Source organism: Empidonax traillii, unplaced genomic scaffold, assembly GCF_003031625.1.
Source record: "Empidonax traillii isolate 1590-97213 ecotype Southwest subspecies unplaced genomic scaffold, ASM303162v1 scaffold326:size758569, whole genome shotgun sequence".
Classification (NCBI taxonomy): domain Eukaryota; kingdom Metazoa; phylum Chordata; class Aves; order Passeriformes; family Tyrannidae; genus Empidonax; species Empidonax traillii.
Genome location: NW_020955519.1, coordinates 614,101 through 637,563, shown reverse-complemented (window position 1 = coordinate 637,563; position 23,463 = coordinate 614,101). Strand labels below are relative to the sequence as shown.

At 40.6% G+C, this 23,463-nt stretch overlaps 2 protein-coding genes across 3 annotated transcripts; both read left to right on the top strand.

Moving 5' to 3' along the window:
* The first annotated feature begins 773 nt into the window (after positions 1 to 773).
* On the top strand, positions 774 to 18,056 carry SFT2D1 (SFT2 domain containing 1). Of its 2 annotated transcripts, XR_003572089.1 has the most exons (9): positions 824 to 915; positions 5,721 to 5,743; positions 6,960 to 7,046; positions 9,395 to 9,477; positions 10,482 to 10,563; positions 13,014 to 13,049; positions 13,792 to 13,850; positions 15,196 to 15,225; positions 17,355 to 18,056. XR_003572089.1 is itself a non-coding variant. In XM_027891696.1 (8 exons), the coding sequence occupies exons 1-8, from the start codon at positions 853 to 855 to the stop codon at positions 17,392 to 17,394; spliced, it is 480 nt and encodes a 159-aa protein (XP_027747497.1). In that variant the 5' UTR covers positions 774 to 852; the 3' UTR covers positions 17,395 to 18,052. The 2 variants fall into 2 exon arrangements, 1 of the variants encoding a protein (XP_027747497.1); XM_027891696.1 differs by lacking the exon at positions 5,721 to 5,743 and having other exon boundaries at positions 774 to 915; positions 17,355 to 18,052.
* Positions 18,057 to 19,954: 1,898 nt separating this feature from the next.
* Positions 19,955 to 21,656, top strand: PRR18 (proline rich 18). Its single transcript, XM_027891695.1, has one exon. The coding sequence runs from the start codon at positions 20,486 to 20,488 to the stop codon at positions 21,284 to 21,286; it is 801 nt and encodes a 266-aa protein (XP_027747496.1). The 5' UTR covers positions 19,955 to 20,485; the 3' UTR covers positions 21,287 to 21,656.
* The last annotated feature ends 1,807 nt before the right edge of the window (positions 21,657 to 23,463 follow it).

Here is a 23,463-nt window from a genome sequence, read left to right as displayed (position 1 = left end):
ACCTCTCTGGGCAACCTGTTCCAGTGTGTGATCACTCACACAGTAAAGAAGTTCTTCCTCATATCACGTAGAACTTCTGTGCCTCAGTTTCTGCCCGTTGACTCGTGTCCTGGTGGTCGGCACCACCAGGAAGAGACTGGCTCCATCCTCTTGACACCCTCTCTATAGATATTTATACAAATTGATAAGGTGTATAATATACACATATTACTAATATTAGTATTAATTATAAATGTTCTTATATTAATATACAGTTATTTTATTATATTTCGATTTTATATTGCTTTATTATATATTACTATATTAATTATAAAATAGTTACTTGTTATGAATACAAAGTACACATGCATAAGGTGTATATGGGAGGGTGCCAAAAGGATGGAGCCAGGCTCCTCGCGGTGGTGCCGACCACCGGGACACGAGGCACCGGGCAGGGACTGATGCACACGAAGTCCCTCCTGAACACGAGGTGCCCTAACGCGGTCCCGCCGGGGCACTGAACACCCACGGTGCCGTGTCCTGCGTCTGCCCAGAGGGCTTTATTTAACCGCCAGCTCGCATCACCGCGCCCATGCAGGCTGAAAAATCCCTTCTTCCTCCCCACCGCCTCTGCTAAGGGCTTCACAAACTCCCATACCGCTCCGGGTGGCTCCCACGCCTGTCCCACCAGGGCTCCCGGGAGCGGCGCCCGGGAACCTCCCACAGCGGGGCGGCCGCCCCGGTGCGCAGGCGCGGCCCGTCACTTCCAGGCTGGGCCGGGACCCGGCAGGGAAGCGCTGTCTGTACCGTCCCGTCCCGTCCCGTCCCGATCCCCGGCGTGGCCCGGCCCGGCCGGAGGGAGGGAGGGCCGGCATGGAGAAGCTGCGGCGGGTGCTGGCCGGGCAGGACGACGAGGAGCAGGGACTGACGGCGCAGGTACCGCCCGGCGAGGGCCTGTCCTCCCTGCCCCCTCCCCGAAGTTTTCCGGGTGCGCCGAAGGACGGGGGCTGTGGGCACCAGGCCCTGTGCGGTGTATGAGTTTGGGCAGATTCCTGTCGTGTGAAGCTTTTTTGTTCTGTTGTCGGTGGCTTGGGGTCATTAGGTTTTATTTGTCACGTCTGGCTTTGAGGTGCCAGGGTCTCCTTGTGTCGTGTGTGCTCCTGCTGCCCGGCCTTGGTGTTTGATCAGTCAGACAACAGGTTTTCGTTCTAAAGAAAGGTTTGCTCGTGCTCTAGGGCGACCCTGCTTAAGCAGGGGGTTTGGACCAAATCGCCGCCCACTGTGGTCCCTTCCAACCTGACCCATTCTGATATTCTGTGTAAATTGTTTTTCCTTGTGCCTTTGAATTTGCAAAAGCAAAGAAAGGTTTTCTTCAGACAAAGATCGTTTTGTGTATGTTGTGCTGAAGTTACTTTTTGCGCCATACTCCTCAAGTACCACTTAACTTTTGCATTTCCTTCCCACTATCTTCCTCATTTCTTTATTTCAGTTTTACTGCGTTTGAACACCACACATTCCTGAGAATTAATCTCTAGGCTGAAGCAAAACTGAGCATACTTACAAAGAACCATTTATTCCATCAGCTCCCTCTTAATCGGTGTGACTGCAGGTCAGAGTGCCCCACATCAAGGAATATCTTGATACTGCTTGCTGCAGGGCGCTGGAGCGTAGTGGAGGAAGCAGGAATGTAGAACAGCCTGTGTCTGACTGCAGCTAACAAACCTTGGTGAAGCAGCACAGCCTGAGCATAGCTGGCATAATATCAGTCCTAGCAGCTTGCTGCTGACATGCTTCATTTGGTTTTGCACTGAGTTGCTGCTGGCCTTCAAGATTTAAGAACTTGGCCTCTTGCCACAGTAAAGCAGCTAAATTTTGTCCACACCTAATTCTGGAAGCAGTGTAGAATCCGCACTTTCACATCAGAACTGGCTGCCAGGATTTGGTAGGGATTCTTTACCTTCTGGTCTTGTCTCAAGATTATCAAACAAATACTTACATCTCCATTAATCTCAGCTCAGCTCCAAGAGAATTAATTAATCTGCCACCACTAGGCACATTTCACGTGAGGCACGTTAGTGACACAGAGATTTCCTTTACTTGATGCTGTGATGTTTAAAGCAGTGATCTGTAGATAAATGCTTACATCCCTAATACTTTTATACTTGAGGTGTATATGCTGAGGAGAGAACTGAGCTAATAGTGTGTTACTTGTTAAATGTCAGTAATTAAATTATATATGATTTCACTCTAGCATGTAATGATAGTGTTATATCCAGAGAAGACTTTAAGTAATAAAAAATGTGCCTATATTTAAAGCCTATCCAGTACCTGATAGAAGAAAACATATAAATATGTATTTGGCACAGTGCAAAGGAGCTTCATGCTGAGGTGAACCAGAAAGATCTTAAAAAAAAAAAAAAGAAAGAAAAAAATTAAAAAATTAAGTGCTTAGGTCAGGCAATTTCTCATCTGTAGGTTTCTTTCAAAGTAGCAGTGTGCTTATAAAGAACACTGGAAATCAAGCCTCTTTTTAGTGAGAAAATTCATACGTGACATTCACTAAAGCTATAACTGAATGGTGCTGACTGTTTTTAAAATGTGTGTATTAGAACAGAAAAGTATAAGCACCCATGAAGAGAAGAACACTTTTTAAGAGGTAAGGTTGTGAAAGAAAGTATAAGGTTATGCATTTTGTGTGTAAAATCTTCAGCTGTTTTAATGATCTTTCTGGAACTGCGTCATATGTTTGGTTAAAAACAATGGCCCTCTCTTTGGAATAGCTGACACTTGTGTAATAGCTATCATATGGTTCACGTCTATAGATATCTCTGTGTTTTTCTCCTTGATTCTAACAGAACCATTAGCATGAAGTCAGTAGTAATTCCTGCTAAGTAGAAGAAAAGTTTATAATGAAACAACTGTCTTATGATTCACTGGAGTTCTGGACTTTCTAAACCAACTCTTGTTTCTTGCTGCAGTTATATCCATTACTCTAAATATATTATAAAAAATGAATTAAAGGAGTTCCTTATCAAAAAGATCAGTAATAAATTGTAAGTATGCCAGTGTACTGATGATGTCAGGACAGCATTATGCTTTTTAGTTTTATCAATACCAAAACTAAAATAAAATCAGTCCATGTGATGCATTGGCTAAGTTTCCTGTCAGCTGACAGCTGCTTAAAGCATTCAACAAGATTTCAGCAAGGAAGAATAGACTAGATATTTACATTTCTTATATTTAACTCTCTGGTGATAACATAAATATATATAAGGAAGTCTGTTAGGGAAAGATGAAAATATCACTTTAAATATTTTTAAATTATTGCTTAGGAACTCAGTTCTGCAATTTACTCAACATTTGTTTGAATTTTCTCCATTACTTGCATAATCTTAAATTTACCACCAAGAAAAGATGTAATTGCTAATAATAAAGTTCTAGAATATTTCTTAAAACTTGTAAAATATAATCTTTCTACTTTTCTATTTGCCCACTTGGAAAACTTTTATAAGGTCATTAATATATGGAGGGAGCTTAGGTAGACGTTCAGAACTACAAGAAATATTTTTGATTAGAGGCAGCTTTGCAGATTATTATTCATTTTGTTTACTGTGTGTCCACTGCAAACTGTTCAGCAAAGATGGTGTTCCCCGTCACTCGCAGCTTGTGTATCGGACTATTGCAAGACTGTTCCTTAGGATTCAGGAAGTCTCCCTTACGGATTCCAGTTTCCGCTTAGGTTTCCTCTTAATTTCTGTATGTCTTGATCATTTCTTTGATACAGTATTAGCTTGAAATAACCAGTGAATAAAAATCTTTGCTTCTTGCCCAGGAGATTGGCATTAAAGCTTAGCTTCAGAGAACTAAGGATTTCCATTTGTTGATTTCAGTTTCTTTTTTCTTTTCTTCTTAGAAACAAGCTGATAACAGCACAGCAAGAGGGGTGTATTTGACGGGAACTCCCTTGCCACCACTACTGCCTAGTTCTCCATATGAATCTTTCCCCAGATGTGGAACTTGCCTAGCAATTTTTTCAGTCTTTTAAGCAAAAATTTCTGCTAATGCAAATATCACAGATTGCAGTGCCAACTCTTTTTATCTGAAATCTGGGATTAGCTGTACGGTTTATGTCAGACACAGGAAAAAAAAAGATGCTAATCACCCTTGCGTTGTTTGCTGCTTGTGTTGCAGAGGCAGCTTAGACTTACTTATTCGTAGGGTTCCGTTTCGTAGTCTCTGAGAAGCTAAGCTGTTACTTCAGGGTGTCTCATGGTCCCTTATATAGACATTACTGCTCCTGCAGCATGTGTGGCACAATAGACACACGCTATGACAAGTCCTCAAGTTTTACAGATTATAGCCTGGCATTTTAGCACAAGCTGATGTCTGTGGTTTACGTAGCTGAACTATGTACCTGTCACTCAACTTTTCCAGCAAGGTACTTCACTATGGGGTGGAACAGGCATCCCGAAAAGATAACGAGTTCCATTGCTTCCATGAAACCTCAGAAGTATTAATCATTGAATTTCCTGAGTTGAAGAGATGCACAAGGATCACTGAGTCTAACTCCTGGCCCTGCACAGGACATCCCCAAGAATCACACCATGTGCCTGAGAGCATTGTCCAAAAGCATCTTGAACTCTATCAGGCTTAGTGCCCTGATCGCTTCCCCGGGGAGCCTGTTCCAGTGCCCAGCCATCCTCTGGGTGAAGAACCTTTTCCTAATATCCAACCTAAACCTCCCCTGACACAACTTCAGGCCATTCCCTTGGGTCCTGTCACTGGTCACCATAGAGAAGAGATCAGTGTCTGCCCCTCCACTTCCCCTTATGAGGAAGCTGTAGACTGCAATGAAGTATCCCCTCAGACTCCTCTGAGAGATACTCCTAGGTATCAGAGACTAAGAAAATGCATTACCAGATCTCTAGTTTCAGGATTTCAAGCACTGCATTATCTAAGTTCAGCTTCACCACATAAATGGTGACGGCATTGGGAATGGTTGGAAGATCAGCCTTCATTTTAATGCCAATTAATTTATTATTACAGAGAATGGTATGTTGTGGTCCTCTGGCAGCCCTCGTGCCACAGCCTGTCTTCCTGTAGCTAATATGCATGCATTGTCAATCTAAGCTTTTAAGAAATAAATCCATAAAATGTATCAAACTAGATTTAAAATCATGTTTTAAATCTTGTGGCATTTTTTGCTTCAAGCCCTTGTGTGGTTCTCTTGTTTCTTGTGTTAGCATTTTTTTCACCTCAACTGTTAGGGTTTTAGATGAAGATAAAGCTGTTTACAAATTTATATGAAGAATGAAATTTCCTGTTAGTCATTTCAGGAGCACCGTAGATATTAAGATTAGAAGTAGAATATCAGTAAGTGGCAGCAATGTGCTTGATACACCTGAATAAATGATTTATGTTCATCCTTTATGTGTTTTCTAGGCAATCTGAAATGTGTGTGTTGAGTTTACTGATAGTCTTGGCCTATCCACACTTCATTTCTGAGCAGAGATGGAAAGGATTTTTACTCCATCTTTTCTGTGTGTGTGTTTGTGATGAGTTGCCTGAATAGGTGTAACTAAAAGTGTGATTGAAGTGAGTATCTTCAGCTACGTCCTACGAGCTCTTCCTACACTTTGTACATGTGTAGGCATTCAGGACTGTGACTATCAAATATGATTTCAAATACTAAACTATCTTTCAGTTACTGATTTTGTCTGTTTCTTTAATGCATACATAAGGATAAAGTGTTGGACCTAACAAGGTAAGATGCATCTTCTGACCTTTGAGAAGTTCTGTCTTAACTGCTGAACACAGAGAAGAGGAAAGAAAACTCAGAACAACAGAGTATCCAATTTCATTGGTTCACTTACCACTGCCTGAAAGAGAAATTTCTCCAGAGAGTAGGAGAAACATCATACCTAACTTGTATATTTGGTTAATAAACCTTGATTAAAATATCTGTAGACTAGATAACAAGAGGGCAAGTTTGCTTGTGTCATCTGAACACATAGGAAAGTTGGCTTTTTATAATCATCTCATGTAAGCTGAGGCAATGATTCACTTAATAGGCCAGTTTAGAATAGAAAGTATATTTAATTGTAGTGACCTGGAGTAAGCTGAAATACATTGTTCTTACAGCATGGGTGGGGAAGATGACCTGAGCATATTAACAAGTCTCTGCTGCTGAAGGGGACTGTTCTGCCAGCTCTGTGGCCCCGCCTCTTTCTTTACATCAGCACTGTGGCTTTTCTGACAGCTTGAAGAGCTGATTTGGCTCATTAGGACTAAGTCATCAAAATAGAGGGAACACTAGTCCTTTTCCCATGTTGTGAGTTGAGTCAGCTACTTCAGCTCATTAGAGGAGTCTTACAGGTTCTGGAGTCACTCTGGAGAAGGAGGAAGTAAAATAATCTCTTTCAGCAGGTTAGCTGTCTGATGAGACAAGCTTTGTGTTAATCTGCTTACACCTTCACCCTGTAAGGAAGAGTAATTCAAGCAGAGTCATAATGCTTGTGGTGGATACTGGTAATAGTATGTTCAAGGGATCCTGTCTAGTAACAGGAAAAGGAAGTAATGTTTATAGGAACCTACAGTGCTGCACAAATAGATATATTCCACTGCAAATTGCTAGAAGGTTCATCCATTCTTTTGCTTTGGTACAATTGTGATAATTTTCACTTGAATGGTAAAAAGAAAGTGTTTGAAAGTGGAGTAGTATTGCCTGAATGCCAGGATATACCTTCATGAGTTTTGTCCTTTTTGTTTGTTTTGGGAATATGTTTCCAGATTGCTAATAAAATTTTGTAATATGAAAGAATTAATATGCAAGTGACTGTTAAGCAAGGTAAAATGACTGCTTCCGGCTAAAAAATATTTTGTTTGAAATTAAGGACTTAAGTGCTAAAGGAAAAATTTCCTTTTGATTGTTCTAAACTGAGTTTGTAATATCCTTTTTTTTCCCCTCTCTTCCTATTAAGGTCCTTGATGCCTCTACACTCAGCTTTGGTACTCGAGTCAGATGGTTTGCCATATGCTTTGTTGCTGGCATTGTGTGCTCTTTTCTTGTAAGTAAAGAGTGGATTTTTTCCCTGTGCTTTACTACTGTTCTACAGTAGAACCTCATTCATATTCACACTTTATATGTGATTCTGTGTTTGCTTTATTCTGTATCCTGAATTTTTTATCCATAAATTTAACTGGACATTAAATGTATTATTGGCATGTAGGGCTGTTGCTCTCTAAATTACAATTTTACCATTTTTCTTCCACTCACAGCAGAGAGCATTATTATTGTAGTGTCATAGATTTTCTTACTAAAAGGTTTGAAGACTGACAAAATGTAGATTTGTAACTGGTGTAGTAGGGGTGTGTACCCATCTTATTTTTATTCCCTTCAATAAAAGGGGAAAAGAGGTTAGGCTCGAAAGGTTTCTAAAGGGTGAAGAAACCACAAGTGTAACCTATCACACCTAACAAATCAATAGGTGATGACTGTGGTACTGTGTTGACATTTGAAAATCCTGCTGCATTCTTGGTGTTCTTAGAATCAGCAAATCATTTTTTCATTCTTGAACTTGAGGGGCTGGCAGGAGTTTCAAGTCTGCAGTTAAAAGTTGAGATCTGATAATTGTTTTGGTTAATTAAAATCTGGCACTCTTACCTGTGAGAATTTTTTTATAAATAGTAATCAGATCAATAAAGGAAATAGAGAGTGATATTTTCCATATTGATATCTATGCCAAGTACAGTGACATCTCTGGCCACATACTTGTGTTGGAGAGGGAGCAAATTCTAGGGAGGGAGCTCAAGATTGGATGGGAATAGCCCTTTTTTAGGTTTGGTTGAATCCCTCTCCCTGACATTACCCCACCCATATTTAACCCGTATAATCACAAATTTTACTACACACCACATTTGTGCTTTAACATCTATTTCTGGGCATGTTAACATCACTGATTTTGCTGCCTTTTTTTTTTTTTTTGAGTATTTAAACTTTGTGTCTATTCTGTATCACATGGTGTAATACCATGAAACAGCAGACAAAAGGCTTTTGGATCTTGGTTTCTTAAAGCTTCCTTGAATTATCTTGAGCTTGGTAAGAGGCAAAACTCTGAGTAGTGTGTTTGTGAACCTCATGTCTTATAGAATTTAGCTTCCTAGCTAAGCTTTTCCACATAAGAGGGAGCTGTCAACATCACCTTCTTTTCGTTCAGGTTATGGACCTTTTGGTAAATTTTTTAAGTTCTTGGCTGATGAAAATTGAAGGTGGTGTTTTTTCTTTAATGAAGTCTTTGCAAAGTGTCTGTAGCTTTCATTGTAGAATACAGCTACGCTCTTTTCTTTCAGCTTTCCATGGCTGCTTCTACTGTGCAAACTGACACCACAGATTTGCACTAAAATTGCAATTGGGTAGAATATAGTTGCTTTTTTTCTTTTCTTCCCAGGACACAGTGTCCACATCACAGCTTGTTTTGCTTCTAGCTTAGGCTCCATTTAGGCTCTAACAGGCTGAGAAAATTGGGGTTATTCAGCCTGGAGAAAAGAAGGTTGCATAGAGACCTCATAGCAGCTTTCCAGTATCTGAAATGCGCCTGCAAGGAAGTTAGGGAGGGACTCTTCATCAGGAACTGTAGTGATACAATAAGGAGTAATGGGTACAAACTGAAAGGGGGGACATTTAGGTTAGATATATGGAAGAAATTCTTTAGTGTGAAGTGCTGAAACAGGTTGCCCAGGGATGTGGTGGATGCCACAAGGCCGGGTTGGATGGGACATTGAGCAACTCGATCTAGTGGGAGGTGTCCCTGCCTGTGGCAGGGGGGTTGGAACTAGGTGATCTTTAAGGTCCCTTCTAACCCAAACCATTCTATGATTCCATTTCTCTCTGATCATCATAGGTAATCAGCAAGAGGGTTTGGATTTTTTTGTGTTTAGTGGAAATAGGAGATGTCTGGAAGTAAGTGTTCTAAACTATTTCTATTCAGCCTTAGTGTGTATTAGACTGCAAAACCAGATGGTTGATTGGAGGAGGAGATGGTGAATATTAGTGGGATTTTAAGACATTTTATCCTTTGTGTTTGGAAGTGCAGGATGTACAGCGGGGGCATTGTAACAAAATTGAAAGTGCTGTAAATAGCATATAAGCGGTACAAATAAACGTGTTAAACAGTATAAACAAATATTGCCTAGTTGTAAAGATATTGTGAAGTACAGTAAACCAACACATTGTTTTGCCAGTAGGTGGCAATAGAATATGCTGAGTAGTGACTGCTGCAACTCTGAGAGCAGAGTACTCTGCTAGAGTTAGGTCAGAATGATGCTCTTTGTAGTCTGAAAATATATTTATAGACTATAAAATCTAAATAAATTGAATTAACTAATTGCAAACATATAAATAACCTATCTTTTATAGGGAACAGCATTGCTATGGCTCCCAAACGGGATCAAGCTTTTTGCAGTGTTCTACACCCTGGGAAATATTGCTGCGTTAGCCAGGTACGATTTCTTAGTTATGATTATTAGAAGAGTACCCTCCTTTTCATCTACATTTCCATTTGCTTTTGCTCTAGAATGGTGTCTGTTTATGTTGTGTATAAACAACATTGTTTTCATATTGAAATGATAATATAAAAACTTGTTTATTTAACAGATTTAACACTGTCATAATTGTTGAATATCAGTTATCTTACATGCTTGTTTTGTGGACACAGCACAACTGCTATCTGAAATATGAGTAACAAATTGCTGATTGAATGTTTTATACTTCTTACAGCTATGTCCTTCTGCCAGGTACAGAAATACCTCAGTTTCAGGGACAAAGTGGTAGTCTGACCATTGTGTGGATGCCTTCTTATTGCAAGGAGCTTTTTGCTTTTAACAGAGAGATCATCCTGTTTCTCTCTCAAGAGAAAATTCTTTGAAAAAGGAGATGTTCAGGAAATCCTTGTTTTGATTGTAAGGCCAAAAGCAGAACCTAAAAATCATTCACAATGTATTTTTAAACAATTTAGTTCTTTTAAGTATTCGACATAACAGTCTTAAAAGATTTGCAGAAGGGAACTCTTAGGATCAAAAAATTTTCTTTCACAGTTTGAAAAACATGTAAGACACAATGTCGATGAAGTATTTTCAGTTTCTGTTTGTCCTCCTTCTCTTATTACCTTAGTATAGTTGAAGCATGGTCATGGGACTCAAACCCCATGGAATCTGGTCTTGACTTTCCTAGACTTTATTCCTTTAGTCAAATGACTTAATTCTTGAATCAAAGCATTGTTAATCTGTTAAAACTCTAGTCATGTGACATTAACATTTGAGAAGTGTGAAGGTGTACTGCTTTTCCTCAACAAATTTGTTAGGAGACAAACATTTCTATACTGAAATCAAATCTCATTTGTAGAACCATTACATCTCATACTAAAACAGAACAAAACATTAATATTGGAGGTAAGCAAAGCTGAATGTTTCCCATTCATTTGTTTTGTTTTTTTCTCTCCTATTAGTACATGTTTCCTGATGGGGCCACTGAAGCAATTGAAAGCAATGTTTGATCCAAAACGATTAATAGCTACAATTGTGATGCTGGTAAATATACTATCTTTGCTTCCTTTTATTAAAAAGTTTTCCTTTAGCATCAAAGATAAATTTGAAGCTTTTCTAAAGGGAGGTTATTTCTTTGTACTGAGAAATAACAGTTAAGCTGTTTAGCTCTATATGTCGTAGAAATTATCTAGCTCCTTTCTATGAGCTTATGTTTTTGTTGCTTATGGGTTTTTTGTAATTAACCATTTGAGTGAAATGTTCTTTTTACTGAATAATTGTTACGAAATGCTAATAGTAGGTTGATTATTTTTAATTTATTTTCTAAAATAAATTTTAAAAAATTTCTAAAATTTTAAATAAATACAATTAAATTAAAAATAAAATTTAATTTTTTTTAAAAAATTTAATTTATTGTCTAAAATAAATTTTCTTCAAGAAAAGGCGAGAGACTTTTTAGCCACTGTGAAAAGTCAGTGGTCACCAAGTGTAGCTTGACAGTTGTTTGTTGGCTGCAGCTCTGTCTGTAAAGGTTAGTGGTTCAGTGCTTTCAAAGCAATGGAGAAAAATAATTTATTTCCCCCAAAGTGTGGGAAGTCACATGTTCAGCTTCATGATTCTCCATTGTGACATCCCTGGCTCCTTTTCCAGGGGGATGGGAAAAAAACCCTGTCCCCAATATCAGAATTCCTATCCCAAAGCTCTATATTAGGTACTTCAAAACAACTTTCTGCCCTTGCTGCTCCTCTATTGCATTGTATTTTTCTCTCTTGATCCTCCTGATTAGTTTCGACTTTTATTTTTTAAATGTAGTTGTCTATTCCTATTCTCCCTATCATATAACTTTTTTCCTACTTGATTAGAGCTGATGTGGGTGCAAAATTTTTTCTGGATGGCTTTCATATGGGTTTGTCCTCTCACATACCGACATTAAAAAAAAAAAAGAATCTTATTTAGGAAGCTTGTGTTTGCCCATATCTTTTGGGAAAGTCACGTGATCCTTAGCTTGCACTCCGAGCTTTGTTTGGTTTGGTTTGGTTTGGGGTTTTTTTGTTTTGTTTTGCCATCTTTTACAACCAAGTTACAAGTCCTAGGGAAGCTAAGTTTCACAAGTCTGCAGTAAAAATGTCCAAGGATATCTCCAGCTCTCCAGAGTCTGTGTTTGCTGAGAGTGAATTCTGCAACACTTTACAGCTGTAGGCTTTTTTCTGGTGTAACTGAGAGCCTAAGCCAGACCCTTAAAAACAGCAGGCACCAAAATCATTTTGCTCTGATGATCCTCTTATCCACCATGCTATGGTGACAAAGAAAATAACTTGCTCTGAAGGCTGTAGAAACAATACACATCAGGGAAATGGAAAGAGAACAGAGAGTAGAAAAAACATCACAGACCTCCCTAGCTGTGCAAAGGAGCTACCAAAAAGGTTGGGAAAAGATGGAATGAAAGGTTTCACCGAATAGTGAACATGAACACTGGATGAGAGCTAAGACTGTTAGAATGGAAAATTTCAGTAAAACGGAGAAGAACTGGAAAATTTACAAAGTTTTGAAAACTTTGTATGCATTTGACAATTTTAATCCCCATCCTAACACAAAGCTAGAATTGTAGGCAGTTCAGGATTCACAAACACATTTGGAAAATTTCAAGTGTCTGTTATGTCTCTTCCAATAGAAAACCAACAAATTTTTTCAGTGAAAATTAATTTAAAGGTTTTTCTGTTTTCTGCTATGTGTAATGACAAATGGAGGAAGCCAGATGAGATTTAGTGGAAAAGTTCAAAGTGATGATTAAGCTTCAACAAATGGTGTGATCACTTGGCATAGTAAACCAAATATATCGTTGTAATGATCCTTAAAAGTATATAAGTATCTTGAACAAAGCTTCACATGAGTATTTTCACTGTATCTGAGCCAGCAGCTTCCTAGTGGGCTCTTCATTACTGTCAGAAGATAAAACAGCACTGGTAGAAGTATAGCCTCCATTTGCCAGATACCATAATGGTGAATGGATGTTTTTAATAATGGGTTGTTTGTAGCGATGCACAAGCCTTTCTTGTCAGAGATGGTTGTTACGAATACTAGATTCAAAATGATAGTATGTACTGAAATAATAGAGTAGCAATTCCCAGACTGGTTGCTTTCAATCAAACTTTAGCATCTAACCCCACCTCTTAATAGACCTACACATAAGGCTACACACACCTGGTTATACTCCTCCTGCTTCTTGAAGTCAATTTCTTACTCCTTTTTCTTCTGAGACTAGTCCCAGCCCTTCTGGCCTTCCATATCTCATACTGTGCTTTGGAAAACACACCTTACATGGAGTTCAACATGATAGTCACTGTGTGATAGGCTTTAGCTCTGTGTGTTTCATAAGTGAATTCTGAAAATGCTGGTTGCCCATTTCAAACATGAAAACAGTTACTGTATTTGCTTTGTTGTGTATTTGAGTATTCATTCTGGGGTTTTTTGTCTCTCCTTTCATCTCACCCCAGCTTTGCCTAGTATTGACTCTTTGTGCTGTATTCTGGGTAAGTGAGAACACTTTATTCCTCTAAAAAGCAATCTAGCTTCATTAGTTTATTAATTGTATTGTGTATAGTTCAGTTGTGGAGGAAAGATGAGCTTTGTGTGTGGTGTTTCTGTTGTCGGTGCAGTTTAGTTTAGGTGGAGTGATGAGCCTGCTGGCTGTAAAATCAAACACACCCTTCCGCCTGCTTGTGATGTAGATGAGAATACAAAAGCTAGAGCTTCAGGTTCAGCCTGCAGACCTCTGGAATAAAAACTAAGAAAAGGAAGTTAAAATACTGTTTCATTTCGGTGATGTCAGAAAATATCAGAGAATATGTAGTGGTCTTCAGAAGCCATGGCTGCAGAATATTAAGCTGATTAAGACAATGGCAGAACAAGTACCTTCAAGCATTTTGATTAAAAACTGTCTGTATCTGCATGCCATAGAAGTAAATATGTTGTTGGCCATATTCACATGGAACGAACTTCCATATTTGCAGAAGTACAGTCTCATGAGAGAGTGGTAGCACTGATGCTGTTAAGTGTTTTCAAAGCTAGAAAAGGTTTTTATAGCATGATGCTAATGAAGGGATGGATAAAACAAATGGAGAGTTGTTAGAGAGAGGAAAGAAGTAGCAAACTAAGAAGATTTAGGCATTGTCAGTTAACTCAGTTTTTGATTGAACAGACTGTTCCAATTGTTTACAATATAGAATGGTGCAAAATGATCTAACTAGCCGTATTTGCTTCGTTTTTACTTAGTGGAACAAAAAAGGTTTGGCGATGTTATTCTGCATATTGCAGTTTTTGGCAATGACCTGGTAAGATTCTTAAAATTCCTTTTCATTTCTTCTCCCTGTTCCTACACCCGCATGATTATAAACCTATATATACATGCTTTGCAAGTAAGTGTGCCCAAATGCCAGCCTCAATCTGTTCTTCTAAGATAGGTTGTGTAACTCTAACAAAATCTATATTCAATCGTCTTGCAGAAATGGCAATTTTAAGTATATTCTGCAATGTGTGAACTTATCTGAAGCCTTATAAAAGGAATATATGTACAAAAAGATTCTCATGCCTTTTCTGTATTGTGAAAGTAACAGTATAATCATGTGTTCTGCACATCTCTTTCTTTTTTGAGTTCTATTTTTTCATTTTTGAAGTGAAAGAAACTAAACAACATTTTCATCCTGCCTCAAGAATACACAGCAGCACCGGGTAAAGAGTGGGTAGATGTGAGAGGGTAAATTTAGTGCAGCAGGTACTATGATGACCATCCAAATTCACTCCGGCAAGGCTTGGCCATGTATGGGTACAGGTGAATGCCTGAAATCCTGGCAGAACTTTTGGAAGTTACCCCTTTCTCCATAGATACATACTTCGTCTCCTTGTCCCAGGTGCATTACTTGGTGCTAACTCTCAGGCAACCCGAGGTGACCACAGTTCTTGTTTGAACTTGCCCTGAATACACAGAGCCTTTACTGAACTTGGGTTTGAGGACAAGTAACTGTTTGTTCAGGTGCCCAGGCAAATGCTTGGTATTAGATAGAGGAAAGATCACTAACTCAGACTGTGTTCTGCATGTTTTCAACAGACAGTTCACATTTGTTAAGTGTCCTACAGTTTGATCAGGCTGGGCATGAGAACAAAACACCACCTGGAGGCTTGTGAGAAGCAAGTTTCAGAGGACAATAGAGTTATTAGCTGTTTGAGTATCACGATTGTGGCATATTGTTCATACTACAGCATATATCTGTATTTAGAGTTACATAAATATTAGATGTATATTTGCATAGTAATTTAGATTCTTTTTAAAGCTGGAAAAAAGTTGTCTCTATCATCTTGAATAGTTTTTCCAGAAGCATTCTTTTTGGGTCTGGTGATAATAAATCTTGGTTTTTTAAGTTCACGTGCATTAGAAAGTATAAACTATGTTAAAAAAAAAAAAAGCCAAGGAGAAGTAAACCACCAAATCCGTGTCAATATGTTTAGTTCTTATCCAAACATGTAATCTTTTCTCAGGTAAGCATTAAATTGAATAGGTAATCTTGTTTAAAGTTGTGTTACAACAGGTTGCTTTTATTAGTGCTGGATTATAGTGAAATAATTTAGTTCAAGGAGATACATAAACACTCTGCAAATATACCTTTTTCCTCTTTTTTTCAGGTATAGTCTGTCATATATTCCTTTTGCAAGGTGAGTCTGCATAATAATTTTCATCCTAACAAAAGTCAGTTACCTTTAGGCTGGGAAGTAAGTATGTGAGAAGAACATAACATCCTTCCATTCCTTTTTAATTTTTGGAAAATTCCATAGCTGAACTCAAAACTAATGCTTAATACAAGCTTTAAATACAAATAAAGTGCACAGTAATTATCTTAGATAAATTTCCCTCTAGTTTTCATCACTGAAAATAAATCAAGGTCTTGTTTAAATTCTCCAGTAATTTAAAAATACAGTGGTACAATAGTGACTTTTATGGTGTTAAAGTTAACTTACAGATTTGAGGTCTTAGTTAAAAGCAAATGAACAACATAGTTTCAGCTACTAAGTGTGCTTCTGAATTCCTCCATCATTTTTGGGAGAGGCAAAGGCAATGCTTTGTGTTAATTTTCATTTTGGTAAGCTTCTCTTTGTTTTCACTCTTGTGTACAAAAAGGGAATGAAAGCTAGCCAAACACAGAGTGAAAACACATGCAAGTAATCAAATATAAGAACATATTTTTTTCTAGAATGATTCATGTAAAATGCAGTTTGGTCTTTCAACAGTGTGTTTTTAAAAAACAAACCAAGTTTTTTTAAAGCTTCAGATTTCATCTAGGAAGGACTTTTTTTTTATATATAGTAGTTGATAGTTACAGTGGATAAAACACTTTACCTGAACTTAGGCTTCAAATTGTCATCTTCCTATTTCTGACAACCCAAGCCAACCCATTCAGAAGTAGTGTTCTGAATTCTTGCAGTTCCAGTAGCCAGGAGACAGCCTCAGTAGGCTCCCTCCTCTTCTTTTTTTTTTTTCTTTTTTTTTCTTTTTTTTTTTTTTTTTTTTTTTTTTTTTTTTTTTTTTTTTTTTTTTTTTTTTTTTTTTTTTTTTTTTTTTTTAATATTTTTTTTTAATGTTCTGCTCTTTACAGAAAGCAAGTTGAGCTTCTGGTCACTGTTTGGTTTTTTTCCCCTACCAATAGTACTTTAAGTTCTGGGCAGAAAAAGATCAGGTTACATACATCAGTTAATTTTTTGGGTTTATTTGTCTATTAGATTTTATGAGCCAAAGAATTGGATTTTATACAGATTACTTTTAGTAATTCAGTGAATTCTTTAAGGATTATTGAGTTCTTTGCTTATGTGGAATGCTATCATAAATTTCTTGGATAGGCTGCCTTTCTTACAGAAACAGTGCTCTAAACCTTGTTAAGTGCCAGAGAACAGCATTACGTCATTTGTATAAAGTATGCATTTCTCTTGATTTCAACTATTAATGGTTTACTCTTAAAAACAGTTAACTTGTTCATGGGTTTGTTGGGGGGGGTTGTTGGTTTGTATTTGGTTTTTTTTAGTTAATTGTGGCTCTGGCGAAAAAAGCCCCCTCAAACCAAACCCAAATGAAAACAACAAATGCCACAAAACCAAAATCCATACCTACAGTGACTTTAAATAGAGTCACGAAGGTATGTTTCTTCATTTTTCAAACTAACTAACAACAGAATACAAATTCCACTCCTTAGTAAGTTGTTACTTTCTGAGAAAATGAAAAATAAATAAGACTAAAGTGAGTCATGTAAGTATAACAGTCAGAAAACAGCTTATTTTCAATTAAAAAAATAACAGCCCTTGAGATCTTTCAAACCTTAAGGCTGCATCAGCTCTCCATCCTACACTGTCAGTATGTGCACTTTAAACCCTTCAGCCTGTGCTTTATTTCCTGCACTGTGATGGTCTAACTCCAGTGTGGTTTGGATTCAAAGCACCTGTGGCTTGCTGACTGACTGGATTTGGTGCATTCCTCGGCCATGCCCTTGCTGGCCAGTCTGTGTGAAATAAGGCTCTGACCTTTGCTAAGCCTCCAAGTTTGCTGCAGAGCAGTTCTTAACACTGTATCTGCATTTTAGCATGTGCTGGAATATAAACAGCGTGGGAGACCTGTGTTTCAGATTGGGCTTGAGCCTTTGCTTTAGTTGGTTCAATAGAGATAGTCACACACAGATCCTGCATTTAATAAACTATTGGTATTTGTCTTTAGTTTCTTTCATATTTTAATTTTAAATATGTAATGGTTTAGATGTCTGTAAAGAAAATAACAAATAACTTTTTTTTTCTTTTTAAAGGGATGCTGTGATTAAATGCTTCTCATCCTGTCTAGGGTAAATTATAAACAGGAACCACTGTCCACTGTAAAAGCCAACTGTAAATTGCTCAGAAAACTATTTACTTTTCTACTCCTGAAATAACCAGTACCAATTTAGTATTTTCTGTGCCTTTTGCATTTGGAAGATTAAATAATTTTTACTAGAAAGAGTTTTAAAAATAAATTTGGTTAATTGTTTGTGTTTACCCTGGAACTTCCAGGCTTTTTTTTAACAAAAAAGTACATTGAAATACTTCATGCAGAGTAGTCTTAAAACTACTTTGCATCCAGTAACAGTTTATTCCTCAGTGGAGGCAAGCCACTATGATCTGCATAGTGTGCATAAAGATTTCATTTACATTTCTGTCTAAAATTTGCAAGGTGCCATTCATGTTTGTACATTATCCACTGTATGTTTTCCCAAAGACAGAGTTTTATAAACATTGTAAAGATTTGGTAAGTTATAATTAACTTCTCATTTGAAATGTTCTGTACATGTGCCTTGTGAAAAAAGCTTAATGAGGATATGTGAAAGATCTGTTTAATGCTTGTTGGATTTTATTGAAAAACTGTATTTTAAATGATTTTTTAAACTTTCGTACTTAAATGCTTTTTACTAAAAGAACTTATGGCAAATGTATAAATGAGACTTGTGAAATAAATTTGTTTTAAAGGTGCCTAAAATAATTTTCTTTAGAAATCGGCTACAGAGGCTGAAAATTTCAGCATTACACTTGAATAACTATGAAAGTAGAAAAAGGGGGATATGTACATGACTATATCCAAATTTGGTTATTAAATTTGCAGAAGTGACTTTAAAGCTTCTTCATTTTTGGTATTTAGACAAACTGTTCATCCTGACTTAAACTGATAACAGATTGAAATGAAATAATTTAATACTTTGCCTGGCTTCAATAAGAGATTCTCATTTCTAAATTTTTTCAAGTAAGAGCTTTTCAGTTATTCTGGAGCAAAGTTAAATCCGTAATGGTTGATAATATATTGCAGAGGTTCTTTTGCACAGGATAGATGTGCTTGATTCATGTGTTCAAAACCTGTTGTTTTGGAATTACTTTTTTTTCTGTTAATCCACAAATACCGAAGAAGGAATGGCTTTTAAAGACATGAGCTGCAGTGTCAGGAAGGGGAAAACCCCAGTCTTAGTATTCAGGGCTCAGACTAAAGAGAGGAATTGCAGTACAATACATTCCTGTGAATCTCAGTGTATTTTGCAAAACATAGCAATATCTTTTGGGGAAACTGTATACAGGGTGATTGCATTATTTTGCATCTAAACTGCCAACCAAGGAACACCTTTTAACTGATTAAAAAAACAAATTGCCAGTGAGGCATCCTTCCTGCTGGTGATGGGGGCCTGGGTAGTCCTGGCCCTGCAGCAGGCTCTTGGGCTCGCTAGTAACTGTGTGGTGTAGTGACATGTGCTCCAGCTTTGCCCACCCCAGCACTTCAGTGCTGGGGGACCCTTGAGGGAACTTTGAGTTCCTTGTAGTTTTCAATTTGCATTGAAGTAGCATATGCAGAGGTGGTGATGGATGTAGTCCAGGTTATGGCCATCACCGCGTCTTCCTCTCTTGCTGCCACTGATCACAGCTGACCCCAAGGGGATCCCTTCCCACTAGTCAGTCAGTGCTTCAGCACTGGGCCTTCAGTTGCTCCAGAGCTTGTTTTGCCCATAATCCATCAGTTCTGATGGTATACAATTAATTACTGTAAGTTTTAATTAGAATGGTATTGGTTATTCTGATATTTTTCCTATTTATTTATGCACTATGGTAAATAATGAAGTTAACACTGCTCAGTTAACACTTTGATCACCAGGAGAGAAAGGGTTCAAGAGCTGAGGTCCAAAAGTTCCATGTACCGGTAGGCCCCTATATGCACTTTAATCTGTTACATTATGTGCTCTTGTTTTTCTCTCCTGAAAATGTAAGGATTTACTTCCTCCATCTGCATACAGAGCACATACACTTTATTGTTTTATCTATATTTTTTGCTCCTTCACATCCTGTCTTTCTTTAGTGAGTATTCCAAAAGCTCACAGCTGATGAATCCTCATAGTATAATACCTTTTATGATAGTGTGGAACCATAGGTGTGAAGATCTCTATCCCAGTGGACTACATATGTTTTGCCTATCTTTTGATAAAGTTTTGGTATGCTACGTAAAATAGTACTTCGAAGTAAATGCTGTAGAAATGATATGCCATGACTACTTTGGCTAAATTTTGGAGTGGTAGTAATCTTGGATTGACAGGAAACATGTTTACTTACTGCTGTCCCATGAAACCTCTACACACCTCTGTTGTTGAGTAGGACTTGAAAGGAAATTGCTGCCTTGTCCATCAGAAAAAAAACCCCAACCGACAAAACACAAAACAAACAAAAAAACAAACAAAACCCAAAACCAACCAACCAAATCCAAGAACCAAAACCCACAACAAAACAAACCAAGAAACCACCACAACAGCATTGTTGAACTATGCACTCTGTCTCAGTCACAGATGGATTGAGGCTAGGAAGAAACACGTCCGGACTATGCTCTTCCTGAGTAAGCAGAGCAGCTCTTGTCCTTAAATTTGGTGTAGTAGCAAGTCTGCAAGTTGTCTGAGTGTGAGTGCAGTCTTGTCTAGTCTGCCTAACCTTATTCACGGTAATTCAAGTAATCAAGGAGCTCAAAATATCATTAAAGTTTTGAAGAGGGTGTTAGTGTAATGTGACATTAAAATACTGCCCTTTCACATTTGGACGCTTGAGGACTCTGGGAAGAATTTGGAGCCTGTTTGCCCTAGGGGCGTGCATGAGCCCCGCCGTACTGTTCTTTACCTTCGGCTCTGCTGTGGGCCGGGCGGAAGAGGATCGGGAAAAGTAGCACTCGCAGCGAGCTAGTGAGGCTCGTTCAGGAAGAACGGACAGTGCCGGCAGTACCCCAATCCCTGCCCGCACGCCCACCCCGCGCCGGGGAAGGGTGTTCCCGGGGCGGGCGAAGGGCGGGAAGGGGGGCGGGTTATCGGGAGGGAAAAGCCACGACTGTCGGTGCAGATCGAGCTCGCATCCAGCGCCGGCGGTCGGGGCTCCTCGTCTGCCTGTGGCCATGGGGCTGCAGCCCCGGCGCGCCGCGGGCCCCTGCCCGCCCGCGGGGAGAGGCGCCGCTCTGCCCGGAGCGCGCCCCACGGCTCCCTGGGCCCGCAGCGATGAGCCGGAGGGAGCTCCCGGCCGCACCGCCACCCTGCCGCCTCTCCTGCCGGCCCCCACGGCTTCCTCCGCTGCCGCCCGGCTGCAGCCCAAGAAGCCGCCGGCGGCCGCCTCGGCTCCCAAGAAGGCAGCGCCGCGGCCCGCGGAGGAGAAGGCACCGAGGAAGGCGCGGGGAGCGCCCCCGGAGCGGCCAGGTCCCCTCTCCAGCTCCTGGCCCTGCTCGTCCCTGCAGCGGCCGCCGCCACGGAGGGTGCCGGCTGAGCGGGGAGCGCGGCCCCAGCCCGCCCCGCCGCAGGCGCGGGGGCGCCCGGGGGCGGGCAGCCGCTCCTGTGAGAGCCTCGGCGGGGGACCGGGGGAGGCGGCGGGGCGCTTCTCTCTCAGCCTGCCCCCGGAGGCGATTCGAGTGCTGCAGCGCCGCAGCCTGGAGCGACAGCGGGGGCAAATCACCCCCGCGCCCGGCGGCAGAGCGACCCTGGCCCGGCGCGGCGGCGGCGACCTGCGCGCCCTGCTGAAGGTTTCGCTGCTCAACGACCAGCACCGCTACGACGACGAGGAGTATGAGGAGGAGGAGGAGGCGGGGGCGGCAGCAGACGAGGGGCTGGTGCGGAAATGCACTGAGTGGCTGCGCGGCGTGGAGAAAGCGGTCGGCCGCGACCACCCCGAGCGGCTGGAGACGCTGCCGCACCTCGGCACCCTCTGAGCCGCCCCGGGACCGGGGCCGGGGGAGCGGCGCGGAGGGGCCTCCGGTTCGAGAGGTGGGGCCGCCGTCTGCAGCAGTCATAGCCTTTGTCGTGCCGTCGGCGCCGGGGGTCCCGCCGTGGGGCTGTTCGCAGAGCCCCCCGTCCTGGAGCCGATGTGGGGGGCGGCGCCACCGCTGGGGCGAGGGACAAAGGAGCGGCGACGGCCGGTGCTCGGAGGGAGGGCAGCTGGCTTTGGGCATCCTGCCTCCACCCTTGGGGTTTTTTTTTAAGACTTACGAGTACTTTATAAGATGTGCGTAATGGTTTTGTATATTTGTACATAAAAGTTCATTTTTATTTATTTGAATAAATGACTCCTGTGTTGCGGTAGCCTTTGCGCCTTGGTAGCTTCGCGTCCCCAGTCTGGCGGTGTCCACCAGCGCGTGTTCGCTGTCTCGATGTCCTCAAGGTAAGGATGGCGGGCCGACCGCCGTGGAAAGAGCCTGGTACCGTTCACAGGTTTGCTTGTTGATTCAGTCGCCGCCAACTCGGCTCCAAAGAAGACGCTCAGGCGGAGGAGACGGTGCGGTGCGGGCAGGATATCGAGCAGGTGGGGGCGAGCCCGTCCCTGCTGGGGGGCAGATGGTGGCGGGGGCGGCCACCGCTCCAGCGGGGAGCATTCCTCACATGAACTGGAGGAGGAGAAGGGGGCAGTGCGGGCGACCGCGGAGTGGGCAGAGGCTGATCAGGTCGTCTGCACCCGGGGCCGCGTCTGCGCCGGGCAACGGGAGGGGAGCGGCTGGGTCTGTGCGTGTTCAGCGCGATTTCACCCTTTCCCAGACAGTAATTCAGACACATCCGACCTTTCGAGCTGCTGCCAATTTACGAGGGGGAGGAGGAGGGAAGGAGGGAGGAAGCGCAGCAGCAGCAGCATCCTTTGTCAGCGTCCCCCGGCCTCACATTGCCAGGGCTCACCACAGCCTTCCCCGCTCCGGGCTGTGACCGTACCTGGTGCTCAGAGCTCAGTGTATTGGGAGAGGCGAGGAGGGCCCGCGAGAGGTTAAAAAATTACCGTCAGAAAAGGAAAGGTAAATCTTGAATAGGCTGACAGTTGTCTCGGCCTCCTACTGCCGCTCTCATATTGTTACCCAGCTTCTCAGAACAACAGTCAGACCTAAGCATTTACTGTGATTCTATAAATGTTTTGCAAATGAATGTTTGAGCATGTAGGAACCCGTTAAATTGAATTCATCTTAGCAGAGTAAAACAAAGATCAGTGCCACAAATTGGGCATTATACATTTCACTTAGATGTGAGTTGTTTACACCAGATGACGTTTGTGTTGACTGTTCTATTAAATCATAAAAGATAGACCTTTCTATATATTATTTGCACTATGTAGCAGTGTGCTACATTTTTGTTTGTTCAAGCACTTTTTTCCATTTTTTTAACCTGAAATTTCAGGAATTACATGCTTTGAGAAAATATTTATTTATTAGATGCATTGATACTGCCATTGAAAAAGTGATGAACCACTGTAAGACAAGTGTGAAATAGCTATGCTTGTAGGATGCAGAGGAAAGCAAGGGGCATGAGAATTTACAGAGTCTAATTCTATTTCATTTACACAAATGCAAAGATTCATTTGTAGTGATAGCTATGAAATACATGCATCTTCATATCACTTTAGCTGAGTTTGCATATAATTCTGCTGTAATTATCAATTTTCAGTAACATCTTCAAGCAAATATGCCTCAACAGTCGCAAATTTCTTGCCAAATTTAATATATACTGGATTGATGTAGACTCACTTTTTATTGTTGTTTTTCCGTCTTCTAACAATAAGGAAAATGGTAATAGTTAAGCTATAGCTGAATTTTCCTTTTATGTCTCTTTTGGAAATGCATGTTTACAAATGAGCATCCTGGACTCCTAATGTTGTTCCTTATAACTGCTCTATGGTTTCTTATCGACTATAATCAGTATCTCCAATTGCAGCAAAAAGTGATTCACTCATTATGGGCTGAAGTATGTTAAAGCTTGTGAGGCTGAAAGCTGCTTTGTTCAGAGCCTGAAGTGTGGCAAAAAAATCAATAAATTTGAATGCACAGCAGCAACAAATACAGCATGAGCTGAAGGGGTGTGAAACTGAAGAAGACGGCCAACTCTGACAACGGAGGAATCTGCTCAAAGTACA